At 45.0% G+C, this 17,069-nt stretch overlaps 1 protein-coding gene and 1 long non-coding RNA gene across 2 annotated transcripts; one reads left to right on the top strand and one right to left on the bottom strand.

The window, feature by feature from the left end:
* Positions 1-2,704: 2,704 nt before the first annotated feature.
* LOC148824141 (uncharacterized) lies at positions 2,705-15,254 on the bottom strand. Its single transcript, XR_016093739.1, has 3 exons — positions 15,116-15,254; positions 8,439-8,577; positions 2,705-3,971 (listed from the first exon to the last, which is right to left on the bottom strand). It is a non-coding gene; the product is annotated as an uncharacterized LOC148824141 (long non-coding RNA).
* On the top strand, positions 4,427-11,119 carry tha1 (threonine aldolase 1). The gene is made up of 7 exons (XM_088927317.1): positions 4,427-4,883; positions 7,271-7,354; positions 7,523-7,611; positions 8,524-8,709; positions 9,371-9,508; positions 9,933-10,125; positions 10,570-11,119. Exons 1-7 carry the CDS (start codon positions 4,577-4,579, stop codon positions 10,875-10,877), a joined length of 1,305 nt encoding a protein of 434 aa, XP_088783443.1. The 5' UTR covers positions 4,427-4,576; the 3' UTR covers positions 10,878-11,119.
* Positions 15,255-17,069: the final 1,815 nt, after the last annotated feature.

A 17,069-nucleotide genomic window follows, 5' to 3' on the forward strand; every position in this document is an offset into this window, starting at 1 on the left:
TCCACGTGAACCCTACATGCTAATGCTCCATACGAAATAAACGTGTACATGTGGTCAACAGAAAAGCTGAACATTCTGAAACAGGCAAATTAAATGACAAACACCCCAAACAAAATACACACAATGACAGCGCCCAACGCGCACCACTTTATGAAGTCGCACTTGTTCAATAACAGCATAAAACATAGGTTTACCAATATTTTAATTTTAAGCTGTCTTTTACTTAATCTCAACCAAACCAGATGAAGAAGATTCTGAAGGCAAATACAACAGAGCAACGCTTAAGCATTTGGTGTGATTTAAAACAATATTTAAAGCATCAATGACCAAAGCAACAGCCAGCATCCTAGAGAAGAGTCCTCGCTTGAACCCAACCTCAACTTTACCCTGATCTGCCAGGCTGGAGGGCAGACAGAGATCACTGTTCCACACACTTGCTAAGCAGTGTGCTGCAGGTTGCAGAGACAAAAAAACCCTCACCTCTGCAAATTTACAACATTTAACTTTATTTAAAAATTGGATAAAACTGAAGAGTATGTACATAAGGAGATACGACCGACAGAGGTGAGAGTGGCTCAACGTCTGCTCATGTTCCATTACAGAGCGGAGATAATGAAGCAGAGCACAAGAATGCTGAAGAGCAGGGTGGGGGTTTTCTGACCAATAAACACACACATTTCATCAAACTTTTCCCCTTAAAACTGTGTTGAAATGAAACCTCACACAGACTGACTAGGAAACTGCCGAAGATTGGTCAGGATTGCTCATTGAGAAGCCCTGCTCTGGAATTCAACGTTTTACAGTTGTTTGTGATTAAATAGGAACCGTGGTTTGCCACGTACACATCTCACACTCATTGTTTTCCTTGTGTCACCAGTGATTTATCGAAGACTAACACGGACGAGGCTGCACAGCAGCTCCTGGTTTCTGCAATTGACACTTCAAATTTCGATCCGTCCGCCGCAGTGAACCAGTTCCCCCAGGACAGGACTTCAGATTTAAAGAAAAACTTTAGATCTGAATCCTTGGATGGATTGTGGGACAAATCGCATTCTCTGAGATGTGCACAGTTCCTTGCATTACTCCACAGGTGAGTATTCTAACATTGTACGGTATGTTTTGTGGCCTGTGTACTGTAACATTTATGCACACCAATAAAGAAGAAACACAAAAAAGGACCTTCTAGAGACATATCTCCTTTTATAACATTCTAGAAACAAATGAACTTGTTATTATTTCAGGATAAATCATGAAGGGCAGAAACACAGTACATGCATGTCTTTCAATATATTACTATTCTTAACATTAAGCCTATTTGGTGCTGTTTACTCCCCTTGATCTTGGACAATTTTAGCATCAAATGGCTGGTGATTGACGCATTCAGTCTCAACAAACCACTGTAAAGACAACTAACAATCCTAAAATTCTTGCATACCTCCCTTTCCCCCAGAATTCAAGAGTTCTAGGTCAGGAGTCAGCCACTCCAGTCCACTCCGTCATTGTTCCAGCTGATCCTGAAGTATTTAAGTCAACGCTAAATCACCACTTTCTAAAGATCGTCTGGAAGACGAAACTGAAAATCTATCCGCTCCTAGGGACTATGGCTCCCTTGATCTAAGAAATCACTTTCTTTAATAAGGCTATGGAAAAATAAGATTTATATTAATACACTTTTTTAATTCATCACTTGTCAAAAGTTATAATACAAATCAGGAGTTACTAATAAAGAGGTTTTAGAATAGGGGCACCCAACCGCCACTGTCTCTACAGGTTTGTGTTCTTTCACAATTTTAATGACCCAATTAAACTAATTGCTGGCCTAACCAGACCAAGTTAACACCTTTTTTCCCCAAGCACTGCTGATTTAAAGGCTGGACTGCAGCCTTCCAGCACTCGAGCTGGGCGCCACTATTTTTAGACAACGCTGAAGAGACATTACTCCTCCTAAAGGAAATCTTGCCATAAACATTTTCTGGTAAATGCAAAGGAAGTGGAGGCATTTATGGCAATGTAATTAAATGCCAGCTCTGAAAATAAAAATAAATGCCCCCTGATGCTGTATTACGTCAGCCCTAAATCTGTGCTGCTTTGTCCTAAAATAAGAGTTGGAAGGGGATTCTCTCCTTGCAATTCCTCTGGATTGCAGAAACTCCCTTATCATTGGCTGCATTGGAAGAGCCAAGAGAGCCTGTACTTCCACCACGGAACAGTTCATGCATCCAAGACTTCAATTAAGTAATTAAGCTTGGTTGGAAGGAAAACCAGGTGTGTGGAGTCCTGGACCAGGACTGGGAGCTCCTGTATTAGATCATTCCTGCACTCTCTGCTTCCAGTGCTGTTTTGCCTCCATATGTTGAAACCCTCCTGAGTCATCGGACAATGAAACACAGACAACCTTCGCAGGGCTATACTGAACACCGGCAGTGGAAACTGCTGAATCAGTCAAAATGTTCTCAAGTTTTAATAGGTTCTATTTAAGGTTGACTTTACTGTTAGTCTCAAAAAGTACACAAGCTCCTCTTCGGTCACCTTAATTTTCGACAGAAGAATCGATATTGTGCTCCAGTACCGCTTTTTGACCCATTAAATTGTAAAATCCTAACTTGCAAGACAACAACTCCATCACTTGATATATTTGTGCGATATTTCTCTTATAAATACATCATCAAACGGGGCAAAACTTGACACCACATATTCAGTTATTACATATATTTAAGTTTTATTTGCTGAAGTTAAAGAAATTGCACGGGAAAGTAAAAAAAGTCATAGGTTTTGTAATACTTTTCGTTTGTGTAGTTTTGAGACCTGTCTGCATTAATTGCAAAATAAAATCCAAAATTAAAGGTAGTAACATTGTAATTGCAACAGAAATCATTAAAATATAAATTATAAAAATACGATGCAAAAAGTTTTCCTCTCAGGTGACTCCTAGAAGAAACAAAAGTTTATATCTGGACCTACAGCGACCTCAGGCGGGAGGAAATAATATTGCAGGTCTACTTCGCGCTTCTAGCAAGAATACGTGCGCCTCGAAAGGAACTTCACCCTCACAAAGCAACAAACTCATTATCAGGAATAGGTTCTGGGCCCCCTGAAACCCTGTAATCAATAACGTGGATAGAAAATGGATGGATGGTTTCATCAGCAGGAGGCCTGTTGGGGTACTCACAGCTGGTCACTTCTGGAACCGACACAAGCTGTACTTCTGTGATGCAGTTTGCACCTGAGGTCTTGCAGGATTTTCTCCTACTCCTGTCATAAAGCCTGGTCAGGAGTATAAAGCCTATCGACTGGTCTCTAAACTAGACACACCACGTCTTCCCAGCTCACTCCACAGACGTTCAGGTGAGCCAAAAAGTGAGTTCCCAGGGACTTGAACAACGAAGCTCCATGCAGTCAGGTTGCCATTAGTCACTACAAGTGGACTGGTATAGCGACTAGTCCCTCCTGCCCATTCTCACGACTGGATCTCCCCATCAATTGGTCTGTTATCCTCAACAAGCTAGTCCACCATTCTGCATAGCTGTGCCACGCTGGCGTGCATCAGGTGGGTCTACAGCAGGGCTCCCCCGTCCTGGTCCAGCAGGGGGCGCTGTGTCCACAGCAGGGCTCCCCAGTCCCAGTCCAGCAGGGGGCGCTGTGTCTACAGCAGAGAGTTACAGTCTCGCTCCTGCAGGGGGCGCTGTGTCTACAGCAGAGAGTTACAGTCCTGCTCCTGCAGGGGGCGCTGTCTACAGCAGGGAGTTACAGTCCTGCTCCTGCAGAGGGCACTGTCTACAGCAGGGAGTTACAGTCCTGATCCGGCAGGGGGCGCTGTGTCTACAACAGGGAGTTACAGTCCTGCTCCGGCAGGGGGCGCTGTGTCTAGAGCTGGGTTTCCACTCACCTCAGTTCAAACGGGTGTATTCTTGTGCTGGGTTGACATCACACTCCCCTGGCGGTCAGGTCTGGTGCGTGTTCCCAGTGAAATCCTGCACAAAATCATGAATAATCTTATCAATCAATATCCGTGCTTTTCTCCTTGCAATGCTTTCACTTGCGAATAATGAAATGTGTAGAGAAGTACAGTACTTTCTTTCCACTTTTTAAAAGTAATCCTACGGTAACTTCCATCATTTCTTATGCCGATAGATTTGTGTGGTATTTAGATTATAAATACAAAACGATAAACAACTGGCAGCCCACATGAACGAAGTACAGTAATACTTTGTAAAGTAGCTGACAGGTTGCAAGCAGTTGTGTTAACAGTTTAACTGCGTCTATTTTCTGTTGTCGGAAGATAGGTTTTAATGTGAGACTCTAAATCGGTTTTACTTCCTAAACCAGTTTCACCGTATCAATATCACATGCCAAATAAGCTTACTATACACAGTACAATACATGTTCGCGTTCAAATGCTTAATTGCAAAAAAAAACGATCCCACGAGCCATCGACGGTGCCCGTTCGACTACACTTGCCTTAAACATGACTCCCTACAGCATCCTCTGATCGCAATTGCAATGAGCCAAAGTTCATTTTTCGAGAGAAGCAAAAACAGCGGAGGCGCCTTTATCCTCTTTATTCAAACAACAAAACATGAATTTAAAACCTCTAACCTTCTCGGCGCGCAGACTGCTGCATTGCAGGACCAGTCGAGCGAACATTATTAATGGCGGTTCTGTGAAACAGTGGTCTGTGCACGGCGGTGCTGCAAGGGGCACTTCAGTCAGATACTACTACGAGCAAACTAAAGGTGCAGATCGGATACAGCCAGGCTCGTTTCCAGTTCGGACTGTAGACCTCCGCAGCGACACCGTTACCAAACCCGGACCTGCGATGCGCCGGGCCATGGCTGAAGCCGAGGTCGGGGACGATGTTTTTGGGGAGGATCCGACTGTTAACGGTGAGAGAAATGTCCCCCTCTTCTCCCCCACACACGCTCAGAATATATCAAATAGTTATTAAAGCAGGCGGGTTTTTCAGTGTGCCGAACGACACAAAACTGGCCGTTTGGTTTGGATAACTGAAATGTCACTTCCAGTGAAAAACTTCTTAGCCCACAAAACCCAGAGACCTCGAAAGTCATTTTTGAACAGTGGGGTAATTATGTAAACTTACAGGGTCGCAGTGGTCACCATCCCGGTTCTGTAGAAGCACACTTGTTCCCCCTCCCCCCCACAGACGAGTTCTTCTCATTATTTCAATTATCTGATTGGGGTATATGTATATATTTACTTTCAACTCTTAAAAATATCAAGTGATTTTGTTTTTGGTATCAACCCGTACCGATATCAGAGTTTCAGAACTGCACTCATTCACTGACATTTAACCAGCTTCATTTCCGCGGTAGGAGGAAAGACTCACCGTGGCCGTGTCTGATATAGGGTCATTCCCACACGTGTCTCTGTGTGCTGAGGTTGTTAGAAACTTTATCTTGAACTAGGGTATTTTAACACTCAGGACAGACCAAAGAAACAAGTTAAACAAAGTCTAATCAGGCAATAATACCAATTACATAATCAATTAGCAGTGGAGAATGGTAGCCATATCACCCTGCAGCTCACAGCTGGCAGCCCACTGAAGCTCAGCAGGTGTGAGCCTGGCCAGTACCTGGAGGGGAGACTCCTGGGAAAGCTCAGGCTGCTGCTGGAAGAGGTGTTAGTGGGGCCAGCAGGGGGCGCTCACCCTGCGGTCTGTGTGGGTCCTAATGCCCCAGTATAGTAATGGGGTGAAACATAAACCCAAGGTCCTGACTGCTGTCATTAAAAATCCTAGGGTGTTTCTCGAAAAGTGTAAGGGTGGCCAAAGTTTCCCCTGTCCTTTACCAATCATGGCCTCCTAATAATCCCCTCTGTGAATTTGCTTCATCATTCTGTTCTCCTCCCCACTGGGAGAGCTGGTGTGTGCTGAGCGGACTGGTGCACATCCAGGTGGGGCTGCACACTGGTGGTGGAGGGGAGTCCCCACTACCTGAAAAGCACTTTGAGTGGAGATTCCAGGAAAAGCGCTATATAGGTGTAAGGAATTCATATTACAACTGTTATAACTCAGCTGCTCTAAATGGTCTACTCTGGACTAAGTTTCTTTGTGAGATGTGGTTCCTGGCCAGATTGTTGGCTGTAATGTTGCATTGGCTTAGTGATTGCCTCGCTCGTCTCCAGTAGAGGGCAGAAGTGGACAAATGTCACAATCAAACGCTGAAACCTCCAAGCAGCTTAATTGCACTGTAAAACTTCCTCTGTAGAGAAGTACCCTGTGAACGAGCAAATAGAAACTTGGTAATGACCAGCTGGGGATCTGAAATGAAATATGACTCATAAGCTGTTTCAGGCAAAAAAAAAGCCTTTTCTTCTTAGAAAAGTTAGAAACGGGCAGGCTGTGGTCTACAGATGATTAATTAAAATGTCAACAGCTTTCCTGCCTTGTAGCCCGATCTCGTTAGCTCTCACAGGCCCTGCAAGGCTGAGCCCGCTCAATACTGGAATGGGAAGCCTGAGGAAAACTGCATTACTGCCTGTTGTTGTCCGACCAGTAGGTGGCGCTTTGTCTTCTGGCCTTGAACTTCCTAACCAGCGCCCCAGTATGGTGATACTGAAGTGTAAGCACTGCAGCCCTGTGGAAAAGAGTTTAAACAGAAGTCCTCATTCGTGGTCAGTAATTAACCCAAACCCCTGTCCGTATGAATAGGGGTGTTGATCCCTGAGTCCCAGCTCAGTTCCGCTCAGGGTTTGAGCAGTGTGGCCAAACCCCAGTTCCCCTTAATTGAACTGGGGAAGCAGTTTCTCGCTTCTTTCCCTGATCTGCTGTGTACTGAAGCTAATGGTTCCAAATGATTGCTGAGGGTCACCCAGGTGATGGTGCAGTCTTGGGGGGGATGGGCTGGGTGCCCTCCTCTTTACAAAGCACTTTAAACAGTGAGGAAATAACAAAATATGGATTAAAAGGGTTTTCTCATAACGGGCAAATTCGTATTCTTATTCTTAACTTAATATTGGTAGTAATATAATAGAACATTATTGAACATTTAGGGATTAATACTGAGCTTTAAACATCTGTCAGAATCTGCAGTCTTTTGTATTAAAATGAGGAAAAATGAGAATTATCCATATGAAGAGAATATGAAATATATCATACTAAATCAGACCCCCAAATACAAATTAGAGCTGGCACAAACACACCAGGGTGTAGTGTCTTGCACAGGTGTGGCAGTAGTTAGACTGCGAGCAATCATAGGCCCTTGCATGAGTATTTATGTGAGCATCAGGACTTGTGTGTTATGTGTTTCCCCAGAACTGCAGAAAAGGGCAGCTGATGTGTTTGGGATGGAGGCAGCTCTGTTTGTCCCCACTGGAACCATGAGCAATCTCATCGCAGGTGAAACTGAAACTCGAACCCGCATCTGCCTGTGTGATGTATTGTGCTTGAGGTTTCTCTCTCGATTCACGGTGTATTAAACAAAGCAGGTTTGTGTTGCTAACAGATGTCCTGCATCGGTACTGTGCTGACGTGTGCCTGTGTGTGCGTGCTTATATCTCCTTCAAGTCATGGTGCACTGCTCGGAGAGAGGCGATGAGATCATCGTGGGGGATCAGTCACACCTGCACGTCTACGAGCAAGGAGGCAGCGCACAGGTACGTGATATCTGACCCTTCACACCCCTGCCACGTGTTCTGGGGTGAGGTGGGAGAGGAGGGGGCAGCCCATCAGACAATTTAGTGGCACCCAAAACTACAGGTGTCAGCCCTGATTGACAGTGTTTGCCCAGGCTCACTGGCTCAGCTTTAGCTTCAGGGTGATGCAGACTGAATGGTAATGTAGCCAGTAGCCATGTTAAAAATGCACCATGGTATTGTTTAGGGTCAAAAACATGGTATTGTTTTTTACATTTCTTGTACCATAATATCTTTCAGTCTACAGTATGTTTAATCCCGCTTCCTATCTGAGTTGTAGAAGACAGGAAATTAATTTTTGTTAACCTGCGCAGTCCTATAAATAAACAGTGCACAGCGTGCTTTGAGTTTTCACACTCTACCTCCAGCCCCGCAGCTCATTATTTTAAGAAGCACTCCAAAATACGTTAATTGCCGAAGCTCAATTTTCGCCTCTTCTGTGTTGCCTCGCAATCAAATCCGCACCCCTGTGAGTCTCGTTTCCGCCCAGCGGAAATCGTGCTCCAGCGCCCCTCTGATTAGCGCTGCCGTCGATTTATGAAGTTGTTTATTTTTCAAAAAATAACAAGAAGATTGCATTTGAGAAAAATGGGAAAAAAAAACAACTTTTATCAAGGCATCTTAGTGTTTCACCCAGCAAAATCTGTATTTTACCATAAACATTTTGAATGCTGAATGCCATCAATTATGATTTGATTTAGAGGCACAAGTCCTTAATTAATGACCATGACAAAGAATAAACATGATCTATCTAAAGCATTCTAGGGTAGTAGGACTGTGACGATCACCTCAGCATGTCTGCTAGTGTTCACCTCTCCTCATCTTTAATCTCCTCTCTGCTGCCTCCTCTCCTGACTTCTGCTCCCCTCGCAGTGTGCAGGCGTTCACTCCACTACTGTTTCCAACCTCCCTGACGGGACCTTTGACCTGGAAGAGATGGAATCCAAGATCAGGCACGGCTACCCTGATGCACATTACCCCCGTTCTCGTCTGGTCTGTGTCGAGAACACGCACAACATCTGTGGGGGGTGCGTCCTGCCTCTCTCCTTCCTTCAAGAGGTGAGACCCAGGGGGGGTCAGCCCAGCACACTGTCTGCAGCTTTCCTCGCTGACCATGCCTTGACCGTGATGTTCCCCTGTCTGGGAAGGGGAGAATCATATCTTACAGCAAATGAAGTCTTAGCTGAGTCTGTAAGGCCATGTTGATTCTATACTTTCAAGGGGGAGTTTGTTTTGGATGAGCAAGTCTGGAGGCCAATAACCAGGGAGTTGGAGTATAAAGAACACAGGGCTGAATAGACTTTTATCACAATGACTTAACTTGAACTCACACTGAACTCACACTCACACTGAACCTTGCCTCATGTCAGATCTCAGCTGCTGCACGTGCCTCGTCTGAAAGCTTCCTCTCCAGAAAATTCACTTACTGAAAAATGTTTGTCTTTGCTTTAACAGATGTGGTAAACATGTTGTGCATTAGGGAAAGAGCAGCTGGGCTAAACATAGACATGATAAGAGCGAACTCTAGTATTTTTTTAAGGAGGCACTTGTTTCACAAGCAGCGCATATTCCAAAGACACACGTTTCCTCGTGCACAGAAGAGCAGAGCTCACTTGATGATGCCGTGTTGTACGAGACGCACCGGCGTGCTGCTACAGAGAAGGCTGCCCTGACTCTCCCGGCCTGAGGTCTGCGTGCTCTTCTGTCTTTGCCCCCTCAGCTGCGCCTGCTGGCTGACCGCTACGGCTTGGCCGTGCACATGGACGGAGCGAGGCTGATGAACGCGGCCGTGGCGCTGGGCGTCCGCCCTGCCCACATCCTGCAGCACTGCCACTCTGTGAGCGTGTGCCTGTCCAAGGTAACGCGGCCCCAATACCCAGCTCGACACAGGGAGACAGCAGCATCAGAACAACTAGGGCTAACGTACAGGGAGGTCCGTGCTGAGATGCAGAATCCTTTCCTTATGCACTGAATTGCCATTTGCAGAAGGCAACAGGAGCCTCTTGTGGTTTTCGAGTAAAAGAAAGGTGCATTGTCACAAAAATAATTCAATGGTACAAGAGGATAGTGAACATTATTCTGGAAAAGGGCGACGGAAAGGTACAATGAGTAGCACAGAAAAGATGTGTTAAAGCAAAGCAGGCATTAAAGATGTTCGAGTGAGCGGATTGTTGGAGTGATGCAATCAATCTCCTGCCAGCATGCAGGCGTCCCGGTGAAAAGCTGCTGTAGTCTGTTGCCACGGTCTGCCTGTGTCTGTGCTGACGCTCTGTCACCGACAGGGGCTCGGGGCACCAGCCGGCAGCCTGCTGGGCGGGCGCAGTGAGTTTGTGCAGAGAGCGGTGCGTGCCCGCAAGGTGCTGGGCGGAGGGATGAGGCAGGCGGGCATCCTGGCAGCAGCTGGCATCATTGCCCTGACGGACATGGTGGCCAGGCTGGAGGAGGACCACTGCAATGCCAAGGCCTTTGCCAGAGGTGCGTTCTGGTAGCCGGGAGAGCTGGAGCACACGGTGGGGTGGTGAGACCATGAGACCAGATCTGGCTTGATGGTGACAGTCTGGGAATGAAAACAAGTTCAGGAAACCACACTGGCACAGCAGAGTACTCGCAACTGTTTCACATTTGCCTTTTCTTTTAACAAACACTTTCTTCCACGAAGGCTGAAGAAAAAAAAATCACTTTGAATCAGTATTCAAAGCACACTTGGACTTTATCAACAATAAAACAAGTGCCAAGTCAGAAAAGTGAACCTTTACAAGCCAGGGTCTGGATTCCTAGATGTTTTAAAATGTAAACGTGAGAGTGCAAAGGACAGTGGGTAAGTGTAGCGTTAGTGACAGGACAAATATCCGCGGTTTGTCTTATCTGACAGTCCGGAGTGGTAAAAGAATGATCCATCCGCATCCCTATTGTCCCCAGCGTTACTGCAGAGCGACCCTTCCCTGTACCAGCTGGACCTCGGGGCTGTGGAGACCAACATCCTCCGCTTCCGCCTCTGTGACCCCGGCCTGACCCCGGAGGAGTTCTGCCGGCGGATGGGAGGGGCCTGCGGCGAGGAGGCGGAGTCTCTGGGCCAGGCGGTGCGCGTGCTGATGTTCCCCCACGTGGGGCGCTCGGTGCGGGCCGTGTGGCACCTGGGCGTCAGTCGGGAGGACACCGAGCTCGCCATCCGGAAACTGCGCTACGTCACTCAGCGGTACAGAGAGGAGAGCCGCCGCCAGGCTTGAGCCCCGGCAGTGGACAGATGTCGCCTCCGGGTGTGGATATCGGAAAGGAAAGGGAAAGGGCTGAGCTATTTTTAAAGAAAATTCCCTGCCTCCGCGTGATCCCGCTCTGCACAATTTCCTTAATTGCTCTGAAATGTCAGTCTCGCATGAAAGGCAGATGGCATTTGTAATGTAATTGATTGGGGAGGAAGATGTCTAAATTGGAGCCTAAGTGGTCGCTATTAAAGTGAAGAATAATTTAAGTAAGGAAGAGGATTTTGCCTTAACCTGCCACTTTTATAGCCAATGGGCTAAAAAAAATTGCTTACACTTATATAGCGCTTTTCTGGACACTCCACTCAAAGCGCTTTACAGGTAATGGGGATCCCCTCCACCACCACCTGTGTGCAGCCCCACCTGGATGAAGTGACGGCAGCCATAGTGCACCAGTCCGCTCCCCACACACCAGCTCTCAGTGGGGAGGAGAGCAGAGTGATGAAGCCAGTTTATAGATGGGGATTATTAGGAGGCCATGATTGGTAAGGGCCAAAGGGAAATTTGGCCAGGACACCGGGGTTACACCCCTACTCTTTTCAAGAAACACCCTGGGTACGGTCAACACCTTAACCCGTACATCTCAACTGCCTGGCAAAGGGTCAGTGATTTATGAGCGTAGTCTAATTGCACCCATTGTTTTCAAAAGGAAAATTCAAATATTTATTTCACAGAAGAAAAGTTCTAAAAATAGATCACTGTATGTCATTACACTCCTGTTTCGTGTTGGAAGTGGAAGGTGGCTGCAAGAATTCTAACATCAAGGCACAGAGAAACAATTTCATTGTTCTCTACGTGTGTGCATTCAAAATGTACTGGAGAAGGATTGAGAATTTGCTCTCTTCCATTTTTTTCTTATTGACCCTGGTGTAGGTTCCTTACCTTGACCTATTCATTGAACAGTTCAGAAACCCACAGGTTGCTCTGGAACAGGAGATGTGGGACTGGTGTAATCGAAAATGTCACTCAGTTTAAGTCCTGCGTGGGACTGGAAACCATGAAGCCTGAAACAGAGGCTCAGAGTTAAGGAAGCCCGTAGCACTTGAGACACATTTGTAGGGAACTGTGAGAAGGGACACTTGGAACCTCTCTGTAGAGTAACTGCCTGGCAAACTGAGAAAACAAACTGCAGTTTCTTGGTCCGTTTCTCTGGATTCTGTCATCTGAATCATCAACCCTAAAGACACACACAAGTCACCTTGAATAAAATGTGTCTGTCTCCTGAAGACGTCAGTGAGCACCTGAGTCTGACCAACAGTGCTTGTTCATTGTTAAGGTTCACTTGGCCTTCTTTGAGAATGGTTTTTTAAGTGTAAAGCAGTCCATTGTGCTGCACCGTCCTTGATATTTTCCTTGAGCCTTTCCGTTGGAGTGACATTTCTTTTAAAATTGAAATTAATATACTCCCCCCCCCACCCCCCATCTAAGCAGGGCAACTGGAGACCATTGATTCAGGGTCACAGACAGTGGAAAAGGACCTGCATCTCAATGAAGAAGATATGCGTTAGAAGCCACGCTGAAAGAATGAATGAGTTGCTGCTGAAAAAAGAATCTGATTCTTTATAAATCTAAAAGAAAAAAGAAAAAGTAATAAAAGAAAAAAAAGATTGTCTCCAGTTGGAAATAATTTTTTATCCTAGTTTTCAGCTGCCTGTTTGCTCAATGCTTTACTGAGAGTTTATCATGAATCTTTTGAACTGCTGCCTCTATCAATCAACGGGCAGAAAGTAAAAAAAAAGATTTTATATACTGTATAGATTTGCACAGACTACAGTGCAGTTCCTTCTGCTCAGAGAATCGTTCTCACTGTGTATCTCCCATACTGCTGGTTGACCTTCCAATGATGATATCCCTGGGACAAATTTGCCTCCTGTCCCACTGTCCTGACAGTTGTCAGAGGGTCCTTAGCCCTTGACCAAGGAAGACCAAGAAACACCAAGGCACCAAGAGAACCAAGAGGAGGCCATTAGGCCTATAGAGGTTGTTTGGTTGTTGGCATCTAATTGATCCAAATATCTCATTCAGCTGTTTCTTGAAATAATCCAGGGAACTGGCTTCAACAACATGGCTTACTAGTTAGTTTCATAGTCCTTCAACACCCCGTGTAAAGAAATGCCTCCTTTTTTCTGGTTTCAAATGCCTTTCCATGTTGTATGTAGGTGTCAGTCATGTATTCAATTTCATTTACACCTCAGTGATTCTGGTGCAGTAGGTTTCGAGTTAAAATCATTCATAATAAAATGTCATAAATCAAAACGTTTGAATCGGGCCCATTCAAACACGAAGACCCCTGTTAATAATCCATAGGAAGAAATAGGTAAATAGTATTGCCAAAGCAACACTTGGTTCAGAGTGTTTTGCAGCACGTGCCTGCATGATTCCACAGTATTCTCGACAGACGTGTCGATGGGGTAATATCAACACAGCAACATGAGGCTGCCTTCTTGTTGATGTCTGTGTCAACAACACCTCCAGCCTTACCGGAGTCTGAACTAAACTTCTTTCATAATTTTTACAATTCACAGTAACTGTGATCCCTGCATAAATAAGATAATTCATCTCATGATCTAGTGGCGGAGTGCAAGTCAATGGCTGTCTGATTGAAGGTTAGTGAAAGCTGGCTGTGAAGGGATACCAGTTCTTTTTATAAAAGCCACAGGGGTGACAGCAGGCAGCCCCAGAGTGTGGAATTTTCACTGTGTCATCTCATTAGCTGGACCAAGGACAGTGCTGCCACAGTCTCTTCAGCCAGTGATTAGTCTGTCACCTGGAGTGTGGCTCACCCATCATGCAGTTCACAAAGATCTCTCCCTCTCTTCCTGTATCCCTCTCCTGGCCAGCTTTGATCTCTCAATGGCTTGTTCTTCAATTGCCACATAAGAATTGTATGAAATAGTACCTTTCAGCTGCCCTCTTACACTGAAATAAATTCCACTACATAATGCCTTTACTCCTTCATCTTCTGTGGGTATTACCATGGCTTTCTATGCTACTCTGCTCTGAAGGGCCTCAGACATGATATCTGTGCTAACAAAAAGAACATTAATGACATACCTCCGAGCTCAGGCTTGGAACATTATCCAGTGGAGTGGCTAGCTAGCAGAGATCATAACATATTCAAGTGAAAATGCATTTCTGTGCACAGTCAATTAAGCTTTCACCAAGTAAATAGATTCACTATAATTGCACCTATAGGTTGAGCAAATACCCTGTAGAGTAAATGGGATTCATCGGAACATGCTGTCATTTCCCTTTTATAATAAAACCTGAGGCTGAGGGTTTAACATGCTTGTAGAACAGCACTTTTCTGTGTCTCCTTGACACGGATGTAAGGCTCCACCTGTTAGGTAATTCTGCGCACAAAGCCTTCCATGCACCTGTGGGAAATTGTACTCAACAGGCCACACTGCAGGATGTTTCATTAAAAAAAACGATGAAGACGTGAACAGAAGGACAGAGGGTGACGCAGGCTCGCAGCTTCAGTAGCTGATCCTCAAACCTAAAATGAAATATATTTTTTTCGAAAGATTCAAAGGAGTGTGACTAACCTACCACACACAGGAGCCGCTCGATTTCAGATCTGTGTGAAGGTGACACTCATCCCAAGACCCACAAACTCCCAGCGTGTGTATTGCATTAAGTGGTTCCGGACTCTCCTGGCTCCGGTTCCCCTTTATCATGGTTGGCCTGACCTGAACCTGCTCTTAATAGACATTGTTGAGTAAAACAAGCCTGATTCCAGGTTTAGTCCTCTGCAGTGTAAAGTTTATTAAAGCTCTAGCTGGTCACCTATAATCCATTCCTACTTTTGTGCTTCTAATTCAGCTTCTCATCTGTTCATAGTAAGCAGCCCCAGTATCTCCCTTATTCGGGTTCAAAAGCATGGTATAGCTAGTTTGACCAACAAAACCTTCTATTTAATTAATAGAGATCAATTAAACATCTGATTTAATCATTAATTATCAATGAAGTCACAGGTAACCTCAACTCATTACCATAATATTTGTGAAAGAACAGGTGAAGGTTCATTTCATGCTGAAAGGTAAAGAAACACTGTGCTTCGGCCTTCCTCTTTTCTTTTCCTTTCAGCATGGAGTGAACCTTTACCTGTTTCTTTGCACATTTACACATTCAGACGCAGCTACCTACTCGAAAGTCTTCAATATAATGTTTTTGTGTTTAATGTAAATACCCACTGTACTTACAGCAGAACAAAGACATCTGAGCACAGCCAAACTTTCTTCCCACATCATTTCCTTGCCCACTAGGTACCATTCGAGTTGGCACATGTGCTGTGCTTGTGCTTCTTTTGCTGCTTCTGCTGCTTCTTCTTGCTTCTGCGCCACACGTTTCTATCAGAAGAGCCCGTTCGTAAATACCAAGGCTGCATGCAGATTCAATTCCACGCGCAGGTGCAATTTTTCATTGCTCATATTGCAGATGCTCAACAGCTACCGCCTACGCCAGGAGTAACTGCGCGTGCTTGTGTGCAACAGGGGAACGGGGCAGTGCAGAGTCGTGCTCTTCAGTTCAGCACTTCGGTACTTTGCCTAGTCCAGGTCTGTGAGCACGGGGGAATGACAGAAAACGCAAAATATCATTATTTCTGGGTCTGAAATTAAATGTGGAAGATCAGCAAAGTCCCCTGTACCATGTGCAGTTTCTCTCTCTCCTTTCACCTTGGCAACTGGCAGCTTATTCCCTGATTAGGGAGAGCTCATCTCATGTCTCAGGAGCCTTGGGCAGTTCAGTGTGCACAATGTCAGCCCGTGAGGTGCTTGTTTCTATGGTGACTGCACAAAAGGGAGTGCTTCATAAATGTTTACCACAATCTCTGTGTTTAATTCATAAGCAATGCGCTGCAGCGCAGCCTGGCCAGGATTAACCTTCTTCACCTGGTAACGCTTCATTACTTACCTGCTTACGTTTGAAAAGAGCTGCTTGGCAAAGCCCTTGGAGGTCAGCTGCAAAGTGTGTGACTGTGGGGTTTTTAACAGAAGCCTGCAAATAAATCCCAGGGAATGCAAGATCCATAAAATAGCCTGGATATTTCCCAGACATCTTGCTGAAAGGTAGGTGAAGGACTCAGCAGGAATCAAAGACACAACAGGAAAGGAGCTTTTTCAGTCCAAGGTTTATAAAAAGCACTTTGGTATGTCAAGAATGTTTGCCATTGTATATCAATCTCAGTTGTGTTCCATAGATATTCAATTATTAAAAAATGTATTTTTTATATGAATGCCACAATAAATTCCTTTCAGGCTTTGATACAACCCTGCAAGAGCAGAAGAATGTTAGACACATGAATACTAATTAACCAGTTCCACAATACCAGAAAGCTTAATGGTCTCAAGAAACCTTTAATAGTGCTCACTACATAATAAATCAAGGTATACCACCAAACAGGGTGGTGGCAGAGCAGTGGCTCTGTGGCTAAGGATCTGCGCCTGTGACTGGAAGGTTGCCAGTTCATATCCTGGGGCCGGCAGAGGAATCCTACTCTGTTGGGCCCCTGAGCAAGGCCCTTCACCCCAACTGCTCCAGGGGTGCTATATAAATGGCTGACCCTGTGCTCTGACCCCAAGCTTCTCTTTCCCTGTCTGTGTGTCTCATGGAGGATAAGTTGAGGTATGTGAAAAGACAACTTCTTAATACTAGAAATTATATGTTGCCAATAAAGTGATCATATCAGCCTTATTAGCGGTGTAACAACCTTGTAGTCTGATCTCGTCAAGTCACAAAAGCTAAGCAAGGCCTGTCAGTAATGGGGTGTGAGAAACAGTTTGCTGCTGCAAGTGAAGTTGGGAAATTGATGCCCCAGTATAATAACGGGAGACACTGTGCTGTAGGTGTCAAACCACCCTTTGAATGAGGTGTTAATCAAAGCTCTCCTTAATTCATCTGGTGAAGAAATGTCTCACTGTTTTCTAGATAGTGTGTTTCTGTGCTTCTGGTGCACAATTGTGTTTTGTTATCCCCTTGGAATTAAAATTGTTTTTTTATTATTATTATTATTATTATTATTATGATTATTATGGTTTGCCCTGATAATAATACCACTCAGCCTGCTGTAGTATTAGATGTAGCTTTACACAAACCTAATTATAAGTCTCTTTAGACAGTTCTACTTTCTTGCCTTTTGATGACTAATTATTAGTA

Source organism: Atractosteus spatula, chromosome 11 (assembly GCF_055471065.1).
Source record: "Atractosteus spatula isolate fAtrSpa1 chromosome 11, fAtrSpa1.hap1, whole genome shotgun sequence".
Classification (NCBI taxonomy): domain Eukaryota; kingdom Metazoa; phylum Chordata; class Actinopteri; order Semionotiformes; family Lepisosteidae; genus Atractosteus; species Atractosteus spatula.